Raw genomic sequence first — 17,206 nt, forward strand, 5'->3', positions numbered from 1 at the left:
GAGGGGCAGAAGGGAGGGGTGGGAGATGAGACAGGAAAGCTAGGCAAAGATAAGATTTTGAGAGTTCTCAAACGCTACACTTGAACTCTATCCTGTATGAACACAGGGAGTGTCATGATAAGATTTGTATTCTTTAAAGTTAATAATGTTGGCAGTATGAAGGACAGATTGAATGAAAGAAACTGTTAGCAGGGAGGTCAGAGGCAACTACAGTATTAAAGGGGAGAAGTGACCATGTCCTGAGCCAAGGCAGTGGCAGTGAGAAGAGAAAGGAGAAAACAGATTTGAGAACTCTCCTAGAGAGGATTAATAGGACTTTGTGATTGGATATGGGGAATGGAGGAGAGAGAGAAGCCGAAGATGACTGTACTTCTAGCTTGGATGATTGGAGTGGATGCTGATCCATTTGTCTGAGAATGAAACTTGGGATCAGGTTTCAGTCAGGGTGATAGAGATAAACTGAGTTTGAGGATGTTATGGCAACTGAGAGAGAGGAGAGTGTGGGCAAAAGTGTTAAGCACTGCAGAGGAGTTTACATAGTACGAGGACCGAGATGAGGTCAATGATAGGATGTACTTGGTGACTTTGTAGAGAATAGTATAGAACAGAGCGGGTGGAAGACAGATTGCAGTGGGTTCTGAGGAGTGTATGAAAGGGAAGATTATATAATCATAGTAAAACTCCCCATTTTGCTTAAATCCATGGGTCATTGTAAAATAAATTATATCAGTCTTGAATTACTTGGATAACCGTCTCTGCCTTTCTTCTTTGCCTTGCCAGTGAAGATCTAATCTGACGCAATATTCAAAGCCCAGTTTCCTTTTGATTATCTATAAAGGTATCAGATTTGAGGTCTTGAAAAATCTTTCCATTTTACTTGTGGTAATGGCATGATGGGCTGTATATATTAAAGAATACTAATCTTTTTCATTTTCCCCCCCTCCCAGGAAACAGTTTTCCCATGTCAAATAATTAATGAGCATGAGTCATTGATAATGGTGAAGAAACTTTTTGCTACTTCTATCTCATGTGTAACATATCTAAGGGGCCTGTTTCCAGAGAGCTCTTATGAAGAAGGCCATTTGGATGGTAAAGTTTAACTAAATGGTTACTTTGGCTGGTGGAGCCCTTTTCCTCTATTTGGCAGGAGTAAAACTTTACTTTCTCACAGAGTGTGCTAATTTCAAGTCATGGGTTCTTTAAGATCAATTTGCTAATTCATTTTCCATTTTAATTTCACTATGTTTAGTGGTTTTACTTATAGGAACCATTAGTTCCTGGCTAATACCAAATCACCGAATGAAGAGAAAAGAAATATGTATGGACAAGCCCAGTAATTCTAAACTGTACCTACAAAAGCAGCAGCCAGATCGAAATCTACTTGGGTGCTGTACATTTGCACTATTTTGTGTCTCAACTGAATTTTTTTCTTTGAGGTAGACTTTGGCCTTGAGGAATTTTAATTGAGAAGTTTAATTCTTTCTGTTAACATATACAAATATGTGGAAAATATGCATACCCATGCCAAACCCATTTGTTGATTAACATGGACATGTAGACCATTATTATTCTAATCAGCTCTGTTTTTTTCTTAATTTTCTGTCTTTTCTACTTTTCTTCCTTTTATTTCTTATGTCCTTAAACTCATGATCTCATTTCCTTGTATTACAAGCTGTTTCTGTCTCCTTTCCTTCTCTTGTATTAAAAAGAATGTACCTAGGACTCTTCAATTTTTCAAAAATCTTTTTGTTTAAAAAGATGGATTGTGATAACAATTCAGAAAATTTTGCTGATTTGTCATGAAAGTGGGAAAGTATCATTTGGAAAATAAATATAGAGGGCTACAAGTTTCCTTGTAAGATGTTATTTTTCAAAATCTAACTTAACTTTAAATTTCTCACATCTGTATTTAATGATATACTTAGGCCTCATTCCAATTTAATTTTCTTAAACATTTGATTCTCTACATGAGCATCAATGAAATGCATGTGTGCTATAAACACAAAAGCATTATATTTGCAACTGTGACAGCCTCATTTGTGTTATGTCCTCTTTTGGTCTATAGGATATAAATCTGTAATAGTGAAAATGTTTATATGTAGCATATAGTTGCAGTTTCTCCTCTTGTTTGGAATATAGAATTGGAAAAAGACATATTTGGAGTAATTAACTAAGCGCTTACTGTGTGCCAATCACTAACCTGTGCATGGAGGGCAATACCATTGTTTATAGCTTTATTTTTTGTGACAGTTTTAATGGAAGTTATATATCTCCCTCCCAGTGTTTGTACTTAAAGTAGCATATATCATAAAAATGCCCAGTACTCCTAAGTTGCTCTCTTTTTGGCAATCTCTAAATGTTATACCAATATGGAATAATTTTCATATCTCTCAATAGCAATAGAGGTAACATCAATTTTAGGATAGGAAAACAATCTGAAAAGGTGAAGTGATTTATACAAAGTCATACATGAATCAATAATTGATTTTAGACTGATCTAAACCAAAACTTTTAATGTGATTTTCTTATTCTTCCTTCCTATAGTAAGGTAGTCGAATTTCAGATGGAAATTAATATTTGAGAATAATCCATGGAAACATTTTTCATCCTTTTTTTCTTTCATTGAGAGAGAGAGAAATACCAGAGAAGTGATTTGAGACTGAGGTGTACGTTTTAAATTGGTTGATGGAGATGGTCTCAGTACTACCTTATGATAACTTAGAATTCAGCAGAAGCAAAGAAGTGACACAAATTGATTTTGCAACCAAGTCAGTTGTGCTACATTGTAGAAGGGAAGACTGCTAATCTATAATAAAAATGGGAACTAAGTCAATTATCAACATAGGATTTATTTTTAAATTAGATATTTAGTGATTCAAAATGTTTTTATAAGCTATAAACTAAGTAAGTTATAAAAATAAAATCATGAAAGGAAATACCCTTATTTAGTATGGACAATTTTAGTGCAACAGACTGTTTCTATTTTTGTAGACCTCAGTTTAAAAATCCTCCGAGAAGATAAAAAATGTCCTGGGTCACTGCATATTATCAGGTGGTAAGTAATTGAAATTCCACCAAAGTTGAACAACATTATTTTTATCATAGCTGAAATTACCCATAAGACTTTATTTGGTAAGATCATTTCCTTAAAACTATTGCCTTCTTCCTTTCTTTCTTTTCATCTTCTTTTTTTTAATTTCCTAGAAATTGTGTAACAATTATTCAATATTATTTTAAGATACTGATTTAGTTTTGTTTTTGAAGAAAATGGACTTTATATAAGAAAGAAAAATATCAATCAAAATTTGATTACTCATCATATGCATGTCAGTGTCCTAAACATTATGGGAGGCCAAAAGAAAAATAAGATGTGATTCCCTACCTCAAAATTGCTTACATATTATTTATAAAGTACTATCAACATATTAAAAGATATAGGAATTTCTAAAAAATGATTAAATGGGAAAGGTGAAATGGTCATCAATTTAATGTATTTCAAAGCAAGAAACAAATCAGTTTTGTACTTGGGATTCTTTCTGGCTTTGCATCTGGTCCAAATTGACACCAAACATTTATTTCTTGACAGGATTCGAGGTTGTTTTGATGCTTTGGAAAAGAGATACGTAAGAATGTTTTTAAATTTACACCAGGATCAAAGACTCATCCTTTATCCCTTTAAAAGAAAAATTTAGCCTTTATTTTGTTGTTGTGTTTTAACAGTATACCAGTTCCTACATTTGCATTCATGAACCAGTTTCTTCTTATTTTGTGTCTTTGTTGTCCTGTTGATGTCTTGTTTGAATCAATTAGAAATGAAACCCTCATTTTTCTCTTTTACATACTCATATCTTTTTGACCACAGAATTTCCTCTGAAGTCACTGGAAGAGATCCACAGGATGTGGGAAAGGGCAGACAAGAATCTGGCATTTAGCACATTGAACATGTTCAAAATAGTGGCAGTTCAATTTGCAGATATGAAAGGAAAAAATGGACTTGAATAATCGGTTTTTATTCTATGTTAGTTATTTTGTTAGCTATGTTTGGCACATGTATATAACCTGTTCCCTCAAAATAGCTAGTATTGTAGCTTGAATTTTTTTTAATGCAGCTTGAATTTTAAGTGCATTAGATTTTTCTTGCTGCCCAAGACAGCTATGAAGCGTGTAAAAATTAGAGGCTCTAGTCCTAGTTGAAGAGATAATATATAAATGAACTTTCCACCACTGCTTTCTCCTTTCCCCATCTCTGTCTTCTTTTTACTTCTCAATTCCTATTCCTTTAAAAAACCTTAAGGTGAGTAAGCCTTACATTGGATTATTTAGTTGCACTGATATATTTCCTTTTTCATTGAATAGTTACTACTTATGATTTATTCAACACTGACTGGGGGGTTGAGGGATACAAAAATAAAACAGATATGAGATTTTGCACACAAAGAGCTTATAGTCCATGGCAGAAGATAGATGACATGCATGCGCGGCTGATGATCAGCTATTGCACACTGGCATAGCTGTACCTGTTGTTAAAATGTTGAAGTACTCTATAGCCCGTGGTAAACGGTTGCTTCTCTGGGATCCCAAATGACTCCCACCATGTCCGCCCCTTCACCCCACCAGTGTCTCTTCTGGGATGTCCCTAGACTGTTCCACAATCTAGCAACTAAAGGGTTGACACCTGGCCCAGGGGGGAGCTTCCAGGAACCCAGCACCAGGGCTAAGTTGGCATCTTTTCTGATTGGTCAGTACCTGTGCCATGTTGGGCTGTTAAATTTTGATTTTTTCATATCAGTTTGATATTTCATTAGAAAGTGATGCATACCAAAGGCAAGATATTGATCATGTGCAAAGGAAGTATGGAAAAGGAGGGGTTATATCCAGTGAGGGACATGAGGGAAATCTTTGGGAGAAAATGACTTTGAAGGCCCTTAGTATTTAGACAGGCTGAGAGGGGAAGAAGGTCCTCACCAGTACACCGAACAGCACTCATTCATTCTCCTTTGTCCGTTCATTTAGCAACATTTCTTGAGTGCCCATCTTTGAGGGGCAGTGAAATATAGTTAAGAGCTCAAGGTTTAGAAGAAGTCAGTCTGAAGTGAATCCTAGTTCTGCCACTTAATACCTGTGTGATCTTGGCACATAACCTACCTCTTGGTAACTTAGCTTCTTTACAATAATAATAAAACGAACCTCTTAGGGTTGTTTGAGAATTAAATGAGTTAATAATCTAAAGCAGTAGTTTTCAAACATTAGCTTGCGTCAGAACCACCTGGAGGGCCTGTTAAAACACACATTGCCAGGTTCCACCCCAAAATTTCTGGTGTAAGAATTTTCATTTCAGACAAATTCCAAGTGATGCTGAGACTGCTGGTCTAGGGATCATACTTTCCAAGGCATCACTCTCACCATTGCTCACCATGTTCAAGCACACAAGCATTCGAGAACATGCCAAGTGCCTTTTACCTTTGTACATATTGTTACTTTTGCCTGCAAAATTTTCTTGCCTACCCCACAGCCTTTATCTGGCTAATTCCAATTTATCCTTCAGGTCCCAGCCTAAATATTTACTTCCTCGGGGAGGCCTTCCCTGACAACCACCACCCCCGCACCCCTCTCCCATCTGTTTAATGGTCACAAGCACTCAGTGCTGCTACTTCATAGCAATTAACACAATTGTAATGATGTACCTATCTGTGTGCTTTTTTTGTTCTCTCCTGCTGGTCTGCATGTTCCCTGAGATCAGGGGCCATTTCTATTTTTGAATGAATGAATGAACTATTAATTAAATAATTAATATAAATTAGAGTGTTACTGTGTAGTCTGAAAATCAATTGTATGCAGTAACCAAAACGGCCACACAGTGTCACTAAAGTTTTAGTCTTTTGGGTGAAATAGGTGAATAATTTGATACAAAATTATGGTCCTGAAATTTTCTCATTTGTATCCTAGTTTTTAATAGGCTTGCTTATATCTCTATCTCTGTATCTATATATTCCATTATTCTTCCAAGCAGAATCTGTTTATAATAATGTAGCTGTAGGGAGGGCAGAGATTTTGTAGACTTATATCAGACTTAAAATTTTTTATTTTAGATTACTTTCAAAACGCAAACTGTTTTAGAGATGCTTATGGCATAATTAACTTTTAGTAATAATGAATTATTTTGTATATCTTTTGCCTCCCAAACTAGAATGTAACTTATAGAGACTAAGGATAGTTATCTTCTTTTTTTTTTTTTCCATCTCTCCCCTCCCCAGCAGAACCTTGGGTATGTAATAGAGACTCACTTGAATGGATGAATAATTAGTATCCATTTCTCTGACCTTCTGAATAGTATTTTTTTCCTACTCAGATCTTTTAATTTGAAAGTCATATTTTAATTAGACTTTATTGAAAATAATAATAATATAGGTGCAAGTGTATAGTAACAATAGTTTTCTTTTCTCTTGAAGCTACACATGGCAGTACTTACAGTAAGTGCACATTTAAAGACCAAGCCTCTGTCTCTGCTTCATTGTCTTTTGGCAAGTGAAATAGTAAAACAGTACTCTCCCCCATCCTCCCTGAATTTCATTGTCTGTCCTATGCATTTTGGAAGAAAAAAAAAAACTCTATCAGAAGTTTTAATAAAAGATCACAATCTACATATTTCTTTGGCATATTATAATACATGAGGAAATATATAGGCTATACTATCTGCTTCATCTATTGGCTATTAGAATTTCATTTTCTGAGTTAATTTACAGACTCAAAGCTCTTTGTTTTTGAAGTTTTACAGACTTTTTTGAAGCTTTGTATACTTCCTGGTATATAACATGGTATATGTAGTTAAGAATAGAAGGAAAATGAGAAGATACTATTTTTTTTTTTTTTTTTTGCTGTACGCGGGCCTCTCACCGCCGCGGCCTCCCCCGTTGCGTAACACAGGCTCCGGACGCGCAGGCACAGCGGCCATGGCTCACGGGCCTAGCCGCTCCGCGGCATGTGGGATCCTCCCGGACCGGGACACGAACCCGTGTCCCCTGCATCAGCAGGTGGACTCTCAACCACTGCACCACCAGGGAAGCCTGAGAAGATACTATTGAGAGTCTTAGATATATGAGTTATTTTAAAAAATTTAAAACATAACAAATTACTGTGACTGTAGTGCAGTCGCAGTAATCATAAATATCTGGTTATCAATTTCCTTATAATCAGGGTTCACAGAATGCTCTAAAGACGCTCTATGTTCACAAAATAAGAGCTTATTCCATCTCTAGCTTGAAATATATATCTCAAGATACATACATATATATATTTCAGTACTCAATTAATATAGCACAAATTGAACTCTTCACATAGAAAATGTATTCTGTGGGGAGTAATCTAGTTTCAGAAATTAAATGCTGTTTATTTTTCCTTAAATAGCTTTACACAAATCCGAAGGAACCTGAGGTAAGAACACATAAAGAGATGGGCAGTATATTATATTTAAATATGTTTACCTGAGTTGAGGCCATAAATTATATCACTAGACTACCATATGAACAAAGTAACTCGTAGTGAGCTTTTTCAGTGTGTTTTATTATAAATGTCACCAATTCTTTATTATGAGATTTAAAAAACTACCTAAGGGTATTGGGAAAAAAAACATTGAGTAGAACTGAGCGTATTCCCTAACACGTTAACAGTGAGAATCTGTATGAAAACTACCTTTTATTTTTATTTTAAATGATGCTGAATCCTTTCTATTTCTGACCTTTGTGGCATAATGCTAAACTTTTTTTTTTATGGCTAACTTAATTCTCTCCCTTCTGACATTTTCATAGATTTTTTAAGCTTTACCTCTTTACTTCTCTCTCTAAATTTCTCCCCTCTGCTTATTGAATCCTACTCATCCTCAACACCAACTTATGTTTAAAGCTTTCATGAAAGCCTCTTTGGCTGTTTTGTTCACACTAATTTCTCCTTTCTCTAAATTCCTTTCTCCAGCAGGACCTCACAATTTAACACTCTTAATTAATTCATAAAGATTACTTTATCTCCCTAACCAGATTGTGATTCCTGAGGACAAATCTTGTCTTCTTTTCCATCTCCCAGTGTGAATTCATAGTCCTGGATACGTAATAGTAACTTGTGCTACTTTGAATGACAGCTGTGGCAGTGGCACAAATGGAGGGAGAAGCCCTTCGTTCTTTCTTCTCATTCTATCCTCTATTTTCCTCCCAGCTTTCTTTCCTCTTCCCTTTCCCTTTTGCTTGCTTTCAATTTTCCTCCCCTAAACCTATAGATTTAGCCTAACTGGTGACCTTCACAACTAAGTTAAGTGTTTTTTAGTCTTTAATATCCTTTCTTCTTTGGCAAGATTATAAACAGCTGTTTGAGCAAGGCAAAAGAAAACTGGTGCCTGAGGTGGGTAACAATTCCTCAATGCCCAAGCTAAACCTATTTTTATCTTTGTCTCTAGTTTAGTTTCAATTTTTTTGTTTTCAGTAGGTTTGAGGGGAGGTTTCCCAAAGTAAGATCTCCTGATAAATTGTTAATAAATTGGTCATTTCCTTAGTGCAATAAATTATTATGTTTTCTTATGCATGTAAAACTCATCTGAAACTAATGTTTTTGAGGTAGTGAAATGCTGAGGAAATTGGGCTATCTACAGAAAAATATTACAGAGTGGGAAGAAAACTGTTAAATGAGTTTTGATGCAGGCAATATACATAATAATAAAGTTAGAAAGCAAAAGCTTATTATATACGTTCTGAGCTATCATTTATGACTCAGAAAAAAATATTTTGAACTCTTACATATTATTTCCTATAGCAGTGATCCCTAACCTCTGTGTTCATGGCACACTCGTGATTACTAGAAAATTTGGTGGCATGTTTAAGGGTATTAAAAGACTTAAAAGGACACCAAATGTGTCAGCAATAATTATGGTATAACTATGGCACAGCAATGTTCATAGTGCCTAAAAGTATCCATGGGGTTACACTGTTTTATGGTTGCTCTTTAGCACCAAGTCACTGATAGAACTATTTACCTCTTTGATCTCTTTCTTCTATGTACTCGCAAAACAGCATTCTCACATAAAGTCTTTCTTTGGCATTTATCTGATATGGTGCCATGTTTCTTGACTCATACTGGTAGAAGTATATATTGTCCCCTAAGCAAAACTGCACAAACAGTGACAACATTAATATTTACCTGAAGCAAAAATGCATTTTACACATGGACTAAAATTTGCAGCACTCTTGTGAAGAGTCTGTCATGGTACACCAGTTGAGAACCTCTGTCTTAAATAAGTTTGCTTATCCAGTCCAGAAACCAACAGAGTTTTGGGCATTGCACAAAGCTGTGGTGCTTCTGCACTTGAGGCTTTGTTCTGGTTGCTCCATCTTAAGAAAGAGATGAACTGACGAAACTAACTAAAGTAGTGAAGAGGGCTAGTGTGTCTTTTCTGCAGATACACACTACAGAATGGGTGGAGGGTATTAATAAGATGTGTAAGCCAAAATGTAAATATGTTAAGGAAATTTTTACACAGTTTAATGCATGATAGACCCATAAAGAGTTGCTATATTTGAATATTGTGAGGATTCAAATCCTACTATTTCACCATCGGTTTTTCTTTTTGCCTGTTAGAGGTGGTCAACACCACTTTTAATAGACTGCTTCAGGAACTGAACTATAGATGGTCCCTGCTTCTAGCCACAATATACTTTTAGATACTTTGTTTCTAAAAAATCCTGTAGGATGAAATCCTAATTGAATGTGAACTCTATCCTGGCTGAATATTTATTCATTCAGCAAGTATTAATTGGGTTCCCCTTATGTGCCTGAAACACAGGAGTTAATGGGTAGACAAGGTCCCTGCTGTCTGGAAGCTTACGTTCTTATGAGGGAGGATAAACAATAAACAAGTAAACAAAACTTAGCAAAACAAGTTTCAGATAGATCGTAATGCTATGAAGAAAATAAAAGTTGGTATGCTGGAGAGTGCTAAGGTGGGAATGGAGGAAGAAAGATTGGAGGGCAGTCCCTGGAAAGCCTCCCTGAGGGGCCACTGTTTGAGCTGAAACTGAAGAAGAGTCACCCCATGCAGGCCTGTGAGAGGTAATAGCATGTGACTGCAGAACAACACAGTAGTTAACATTGCAGGCGCTGGAGTCAAATCCCAGCTCTACTACTTACTAGCTTCATCTATAATGATGTAATAATACCTACTCTGAGTGTGGCTATGTAAGAATGAATAGATGTAGAGCATTTAGGGAAGTGCCCAGATATCATGATTATTATCATCAACTGGAGACAACATTTTCCAGAGTACAGTTGTGTAAAGGCCCAAAGGCAGGAAGGCATCTTGTGTGTTCATGGACAAAGAGGGTGCCCTGAGTCTGGAGCTGAGTGAGTGGGAGGGAAAGAGGCAGGAGATAAGGTCAGAGAGGTAGGCAGGGGGACAGATGAGTAAGGCCCATGGACCAAGGTAAATTCTGGATTTTATTCTAAGGGCAATGGGAAACCATTAACAAAGGAGTGACATGGTCTGATTTGCATTTTCAAAACTTTTTTGGCTATAGAACAGAGAATGAATTTGGAGAAGGAGGAGTAGTTCCGAAGCAAGCAGATCAGATGGAAAGAGATGGTGTTGGCTTGGATAGGGTGAAGAGAATGAAGGTGAAGAGAACCAGATGGACTTGGGATGTGCTTTGGAGATAGACCTGAAAAGTCTTGCCGATGGATTGGAGTGTGGAGGGAGAATGAAAAGCTGTGTATGTTGCTGTTGCTTTGGACCATGTGGATGCATTCAGTATGATTAATAGAAACCATTGGTGAGCAGTTTAAAGACTCATACTTATTAGGCAACACATTAATCTGAAAAGCAGGAGAATGTTTTATGAGGTGTTAAGAAGAGACTAGTGCCTGCTGTAAATATACCTTCCTTGATCAATCAGACTCGGATGGAAGTTATTAAGGATTATCATCTTCTATAAAACAATTACAAACATAACTCTTTTATTAGTAGTTGCACTAGGGACCAAATAATAAAATGTTAATAAAATTATCAGCCACTAAAGGATCTACTCTTGATAGATTTAAAAAAAATAAAAGATAGCTCAGAGTATCAAAAAGCTAGAGCTGGTTGAGAAACATGGGCGGTCAGGAAGAACAGGCATTGTTTACTTGACAGGGCAACTATACCGCATCAATGCATCAACGCATCAACGGAAGAGAGGATATTGTGTATCTAGCCTGTCTGGAGTGAACCTGTTGCTGTAGGCACCTCTATTCTCACATATCTCTGGTATTGTACTCACAAAGCAACATTCTGAACTTGGTTTGATTTCTCAAGTAGACTGTCTTGCTAGAAAAAATCTTTTTCTCTTAAAAATAACTCCATTACAAGTCAGTCTTTTTAGAGTATAAGCACCATGAGCCAGTTTCCCTAGGACCTGCTCACCTATAATTCATGGGATACCAAATCTCAGGATAGACAAAAGTAACAAGAACATTGTGATTTTTTCTGATCAGTCTAACATTCCATTCCCACATTGTCAAGGAACAAACACTGAAATAGATGAATGAAGGGTATTTTTTGTGTTCAGACTTAAATTCATACCCTTGCCTGTCTTTAGCACCTTCTCCAGCTCTGTGTACAGACTACTGTTGACCCTTGAACAACACAAGGGTTAGGGGTGGTGACCCCCAAGCAGTGGAAAATCCATGTATAATTTATGGTAGGTCCTCCATATACACAGTTCCTGTGTATCCTTGGTTCGTCATTCTCAGATTCAACAACCATGAATCATGTACAACTGTAGTATTTACTATTGGAAAAAAATCTGCATGTAAGTGGGCCTGCATGGTTCAAACCCATGTTGTTCAACAGCCAACTGTACATGTATCTGGGTCAACTATTAGCTTCAACTATTAGGCAATCACCTTATTTTAAATGGAGTATATCTCTCATGAGGAAATCTGTCCTTTATTTCTAGCTTATTTATATCTGTTTATATTTGTCCATATTTACAGCTAGCAGACAGCAGTGGTGTCTAGTTTTTAGTGCAGGATCAAAAGAACAAAAATTAAAAAACACCTGATACCATAGACCCTGGTTCCTTTCTGATTTTTTCTAGCTTTCCTGTTGCCATTCTAGTCTTCCCTGAATTACTACAGAATTCTCTCTCTCTCTCTCTCTCTTTTTTTAACATCTTTATTGGAGTATAATTGCTTTACAATGGTTAGTTTCTGCTTTATAACAAAGTGAATCAGCTATACATATACATTTATCCCCATATCTCTTCCCTCTTGCGTTCTCTCTCTCTCTTTTTTTTTCAGGAGGCTCTTAATTGTTCTCATGGTTCCCACTTCTCTGCACTCTTAAAATAGCCAAGGTGATCTTAAAAAATGCAGATTACTACCATGCTTAAAACCCTTCAATGGACTTCTGGTTTACTTGGAATAAAGTCCAAACCCCTTAGTTAACAAGGCCCCACAACTTTCTCTACAACCTCATCTCCTATACTCTCCCCCTTGCTCACTCATCGTCAGCCATTTGGCCTTCTCTGTGATCCTAGAAGAGGCTTCCTTTCCTACTGTAGAGCCTTTGCATTGATGTTTCTTCTGCTGGAGTGCCCTGCTCTCCCCTAGCTCTGCACATGGCTGACCTCTCTCATCAATGAGGCTCAGCTCAAACATCACCTCTTCAGTGAGGCCTTCCTTGGCCCTTCCAAACCAAATCACCACCTCTCCCTTCTGTACTCTGTCACAGCATCTGCTTCATATTGTTCACAGCTCTTATTACTACCTGAAATTATTTTATTTGTTTACTTGTTTATTGTCTGTGTTTTCCAGAAAAACAGGGACCTTTTCTGTCATGTTCACCATAGTGACTCCACTGCCTGACACAAAGTAGACATTCAATAAATATCCTTATCATGAATGAATGGTTTCTTAACTAGTTCCACTGTTATTTACCTAAGCTGGGTCAGACACTTGACTCTGTGCTTTAGCTTCTCCAGCTTTAAGATGGTAACAAGAGATTATGCCATCTAACTCATTTTCAGCATGGAGGAGAAAAATTGTTATCTTTATATCTGGAAATATTACTCCTGAATAATGTAATGCTATAAAACAAGTATGTAGGAGGTATAGTAGGTATACAATGAAAGTGTTCCTTACCTATTATCAGATAAGATTCTGGATTTTTAAAAAATAATTTCTTTCTCTATTCCCTTTGCTATTTCTAGAAAGTGACTGAGATATACCAGTTCAAATTCAAATACACAAAAGAAGGAGCCACTATGGATTTTGACAGGTAGAATCTAATTGTTTAATGAACATGAGAAATATGTAGGATTGAGGTAAACATAAGCTTCTTGAGGCCAGAGGTAGGTCTTATACTTCCTTTGTAACTTCCCCCAACAATCCCACAAAAACCACTATTATGAAAAGGGACTGTAAAAATTGTTTAAATTTCTGAAATCCATAGATGAAGCCAGTAGGAGAAGAGGCTTCCTTTGCTTCTTTCCTTCTTCTCCTATAGGTGATATTAGTAGGGTCTAAAGGCAATTTAGTGGTTAAGAGTTCTAATTCCTAAGGCAGAAAGATCTAGCTTGGAACCCCAGCTCTGACTATTACTGGTCATTTAACTTTGGACAGAATAATAAACCTCCCTAAATATTAGTATTCTTATCTGCAGAGTGGAATTAATAATATCTACTTCATATGGTTGCTGTGATTATTAAATTATACTGCATATACAAAGCTTTACCCATGCCTGGCACATAATAAACACACAGTAAATTGTACCTAGTGGTGGGGATGGTGGTGGTCTTTGGAGGCAATGGTGGTTGGTGGGTGGCACAGCAGTAGAAATTATATTAATGAGGCTGTCTATGTGGTGTTGATTGAAGAACTCCATGAGGCTCTATCTAGCCACTAATTCAAAGTTCCTCAATTGTTATGCCAAGATATTAACCCTTTCTACCCTCAATATAGCCAGATCAGGACTGGGGTAGATGAAACCCCTGCGCTATTTACCTATAGACACAAATATTCTCATCTGTTTACCCCAGTGTGTCATACAAATATAATTATCTATGTGTCCCTGTATGGAAAAGACTGGAAAGCACTGCATTTTCCTATCAAGTCTGAAATTCCAAGTTTTAGATATACTAATGGGTTAAGTAACAAGGACAAGGACATTTACTTCAGAAGGTCCTTAGTAAAGATGGAGATGTTTTGTTGAGGAGCAACATTTATTCCCCTCCCAGTAGCTTTTGGATTCAGATAGAGCTAAGTATTGCTGATGAGACGGAACAGAAGTGGGGAGGGTGGATGATGGAGAAAAACCTTGGGTGGTAGAAAGCTGCACCTCAGGGGGATGAGTTTCTCTGAAAGGAATAACACTGAAGAGAAATGTGGCCTAATTCTCAATTTTCCATACTATTAGCTCTGTCTCATCATTCATTATTACAACTTTAATGATTTCTCTCCAAGATTCACACCCTTGATTATCTTCTCATTTGTGAAATATATGGACAGCATTAGGATGTGAAGTGGAAGTAAGTTCTAGGAACAAGAATTAAGGTACTAACCATCATTAGCTAACATCTGTATAACACTTTACAGATTGTTCAGCACTTTTCACACATATTCTCTCACATAAAACAGCTGCCTTTTACTCTCTGTACAACTGACAAGCAGATTAATCTCTTTTGTTACGAAGGCACATATGTCTAGAGGTGAACAGTAAAACATAAATGGCCGAATCTGGGACTTCCCTGGTGGTCCAGTGGTTAAGACTCCGTGCTCCCAATGCAGGGGGACCGGGTTCGATCCCTGGTCAGGGAACTAGATCCCACATTCCGCAACTAAAAGTTCTCTCACACCGCAACGAAGATCCCGCGTGCTGCAACTAAGGCCCGGCAGAGCCAAATAAATAAATAAATATTTTTAAAAAGAAAAAAGAAGAAATGGTCAAATCATTTACTAAGGGGAAGAGAAGGTAATGCATACGTGACCAAAGGTGGGCATTTGTTCAAGTGATTGTTCACACAAAATTACCTTATCACCTCTTCTATAGTAAAGAAAATTTTCCTTTTAAAAGAGTACAAGGGAGTCTTGAAAATGATTTTACATGAGTATGATTTTATGAATATGGTGTATACTGAAGGATCCCAAGTGCTACATGGCAATAGCCCCTCCCTCTCATTACCTATTTCAAATTTGGTTAAATCCTGGTAGACAAAACTTTAAGTTTTTCAAAACTGAAAAAGGAGCAAATGTGATTCCTTAATGTTTGTTTTATGAATTGACACTATCTCTAGTAGTTCAATTACTAAGGATTATTTTTCAGTATTGAGAAAGGCATTGTAAAAATATATTGCAGTCATAGTCCTTGGAAACTACTCAAATGTGAGACTAATTGGGGAAAAAATTTTGGAGAGAAATAAAAAACGTTTAGAGTTGGAAGGTAATTTAGTCCAACTTGTCCATTCATTCATTAATACAACAAATGTTTATTGAGTACTTAATATAGTTGGGCACTAAACTTAGTACAGTGGAGATGAAAAATATAGCCATTCATAGTCTAGAGGGGACATACAGTTACAAACAGGGGTGAGGTATAGGGATTACCAGGGAAGACTTCCCTGAAGAGATGACACATGAGATGGGTATTAAAGGATAAATTCGGTAGAGTCAGGAAAAGAAGTGGGAAAAGCACAGTACAAGCAAAGTGAACAGCACATACAAATGCACAGGAGTAAGAAGGAACTGGGTAGTAGTTGCAGATGAAGGTGGAGGTGAGTGTGTGGTTGGTTGTGAAAGGCATTGTACACACACTGTTCTCAAATTTGATTGAAAGGTGATGGATATAATAGAAGAAACTTAAGCAAGAGAATGACATGAGTGGATTTTCCTATTAGGATATTATTTTGGTAGTAGTGTGGAGAATGTTTTGCAGTGTGGGCAAGAAGAAAAGCAGGAAGAATAGTCAGTCATTGTCATAATCCATGTAAGAGTGAGAAGGGGATGCCTCTGAGAGATAACCAGATGGTACAAAGGCCCAGAGCTGATGATTGATTTAACTTGGAGAGGTATAGAAATGTGTGTAAGCTTATCTCACATAGGAGCTAACTGACATAGAGTGTCTAAGTGACTTGACCGGGGTCATTCAGCCAGTTAGCAGCAGAGCCAATATTAAATGTCAAGTCCATTGTTCTCACTATTATAGTATGCAGTTATTTGTAAATCAGATTTTTAAAAAATCAGGTCACATTGAAAATGTCTTAAAGGGAACTTGCTACTTAAGAAATCCTTTGTATATACATTACAAAAAGTACAATAACTCCTCTAATTTACATTCTAAAATAGTCTCAAGAGTGTCCTGAGTTTATATTTATCTGATCATATAGTAAAAAGTTTTGTTCTTTTTAAAATAGATTTTCAGTATTATATGTGATTGAAAAGTATGCTGTTTTTCTATGTGGTTATAGCAGTAGCACAACCTTCGAAAGTGGGACAAACAGTGAAGATGTTAAGAAAGCCAGTGTTCTACTGTTGCGTAAATTGTACATGATGATGCAGAACCTTGGACCCCTTCCTAATGATGTTATACTTACTATGAAACTCCACTACTATAATGCAGGTAGGTGGAGACCTCTAGTCAAATTCCTTCTTCAGTGGTGAAGTAAATGTTTTGGATAAATAGAAGGATTTTGGCAATCATTTGAAAGAGATGTCTGTTGTTACCCATGAAAGATTATGCTGACTTGTTCTCCTGAAACTCAACAGTTTTCTCGGTTTTCTGCCCTTTTCATTTTGCAGTGACCCCCCATAACTACCATCCCCCTGGTTTTAAAGAAGGGGTAAACTCACACTTCCTGCTGTTCGAGGGGAAGCCTGTAAACCTGCAAGCGGGATTGGTCTCCACTGGCTTTCATAGCATGAAATTAAAAGTCACAACTGAGGCCACCAGAGTGTCTGATTTGGAGAACAGAGTCTTTCAGGAGAGCAGCACTACAGAGATCGCCCATCAGGGTCTAGACTGTGATGAAGAGGAAGAGGAAGAGGAATGCAACAATCACGTAAGGCAAAGCTGTAGCGACTGTCCATTGCTTCAGTTAAACCCAGTTGACATTTTTCAGTTCACACACAGGTCATATCATAGTAACAGGATCCAATGGAGTGTGCCGGGTGTAAAAACTGAAACAAAACTAGCCCCTAA

General features: G+C 36.9%; 1 protein-coding gene across 2 annotated transcripts in view; it reads left to right on the forward strand.

Annotated features, from left to right (window-relative positions):
- Positions 1 to 17,206, forward strand: part of HORMAD2 (HORMA domain containing 2) — a 71,220-nt gene that overhangs the window by 8,758 nt on the left and 45,256 nt on the right. The window contains exons 2-10 of one of the 2 annotated variants that reach the window (XM_024768023.1): positions 948 to 1,089; positions 2,992 to 3,055; positions 3,587 to 3,623; positions 6,450 to 6,470; positions 7,405 to 7,431; positions 13,224 to 13,291; positions 15,558 to 15,566; positions 16,479 to 16,627; positions 16,807 to 17,066. In XM_024768023.1, the coding sequence (XP_024623791.1) occupies positions 948 to 1,089; positions 2,992 to 3,055; positions 3,587 to 3,623; positions 6,450 to 6,470; positions 7,405 to 7,431; positions 13,224 to 13,291; positions 15,558 to 15,566; positions 16,479 to 16,627; positions 16,807 to 17,066 (777 nt within the window). Of the gene's footprint in view, positions 1 to 947; positions 1,090 to 2,991; positions 3,056 to 3,586; positions 3,624 to 6,449; positions 6,471 to 7,404; positions 7,432 to 13,223; positions 13,292 to 15,557; positions 15,567 to 16,475; positions 16,628 to 16,806; positions 17,067 to 17,206 lie in introns of both variants that reach the window. The other variant, XM_024768024.1, reaches the window with a different exon arrangement.

Source organism: Neophocaena asiaeorientalis, unplaced genomic scaffold (assembly GCF_003031525.2).
Source record: "Neophocaena asiaeorientalis asiaeorientalis breed wild unplaced genomic scaffold, Neophocaena_asiaeorientalis_V1.1 scaffold828, whole genome shotgun sequence".
Classification (NCBI taxonomy): Eukaryota; Metazoa; Chordata; class Mammalia; order Artiodactyla; family Phocoenidae; genus Neophocaena; species Neophocaena asiaeorientalis.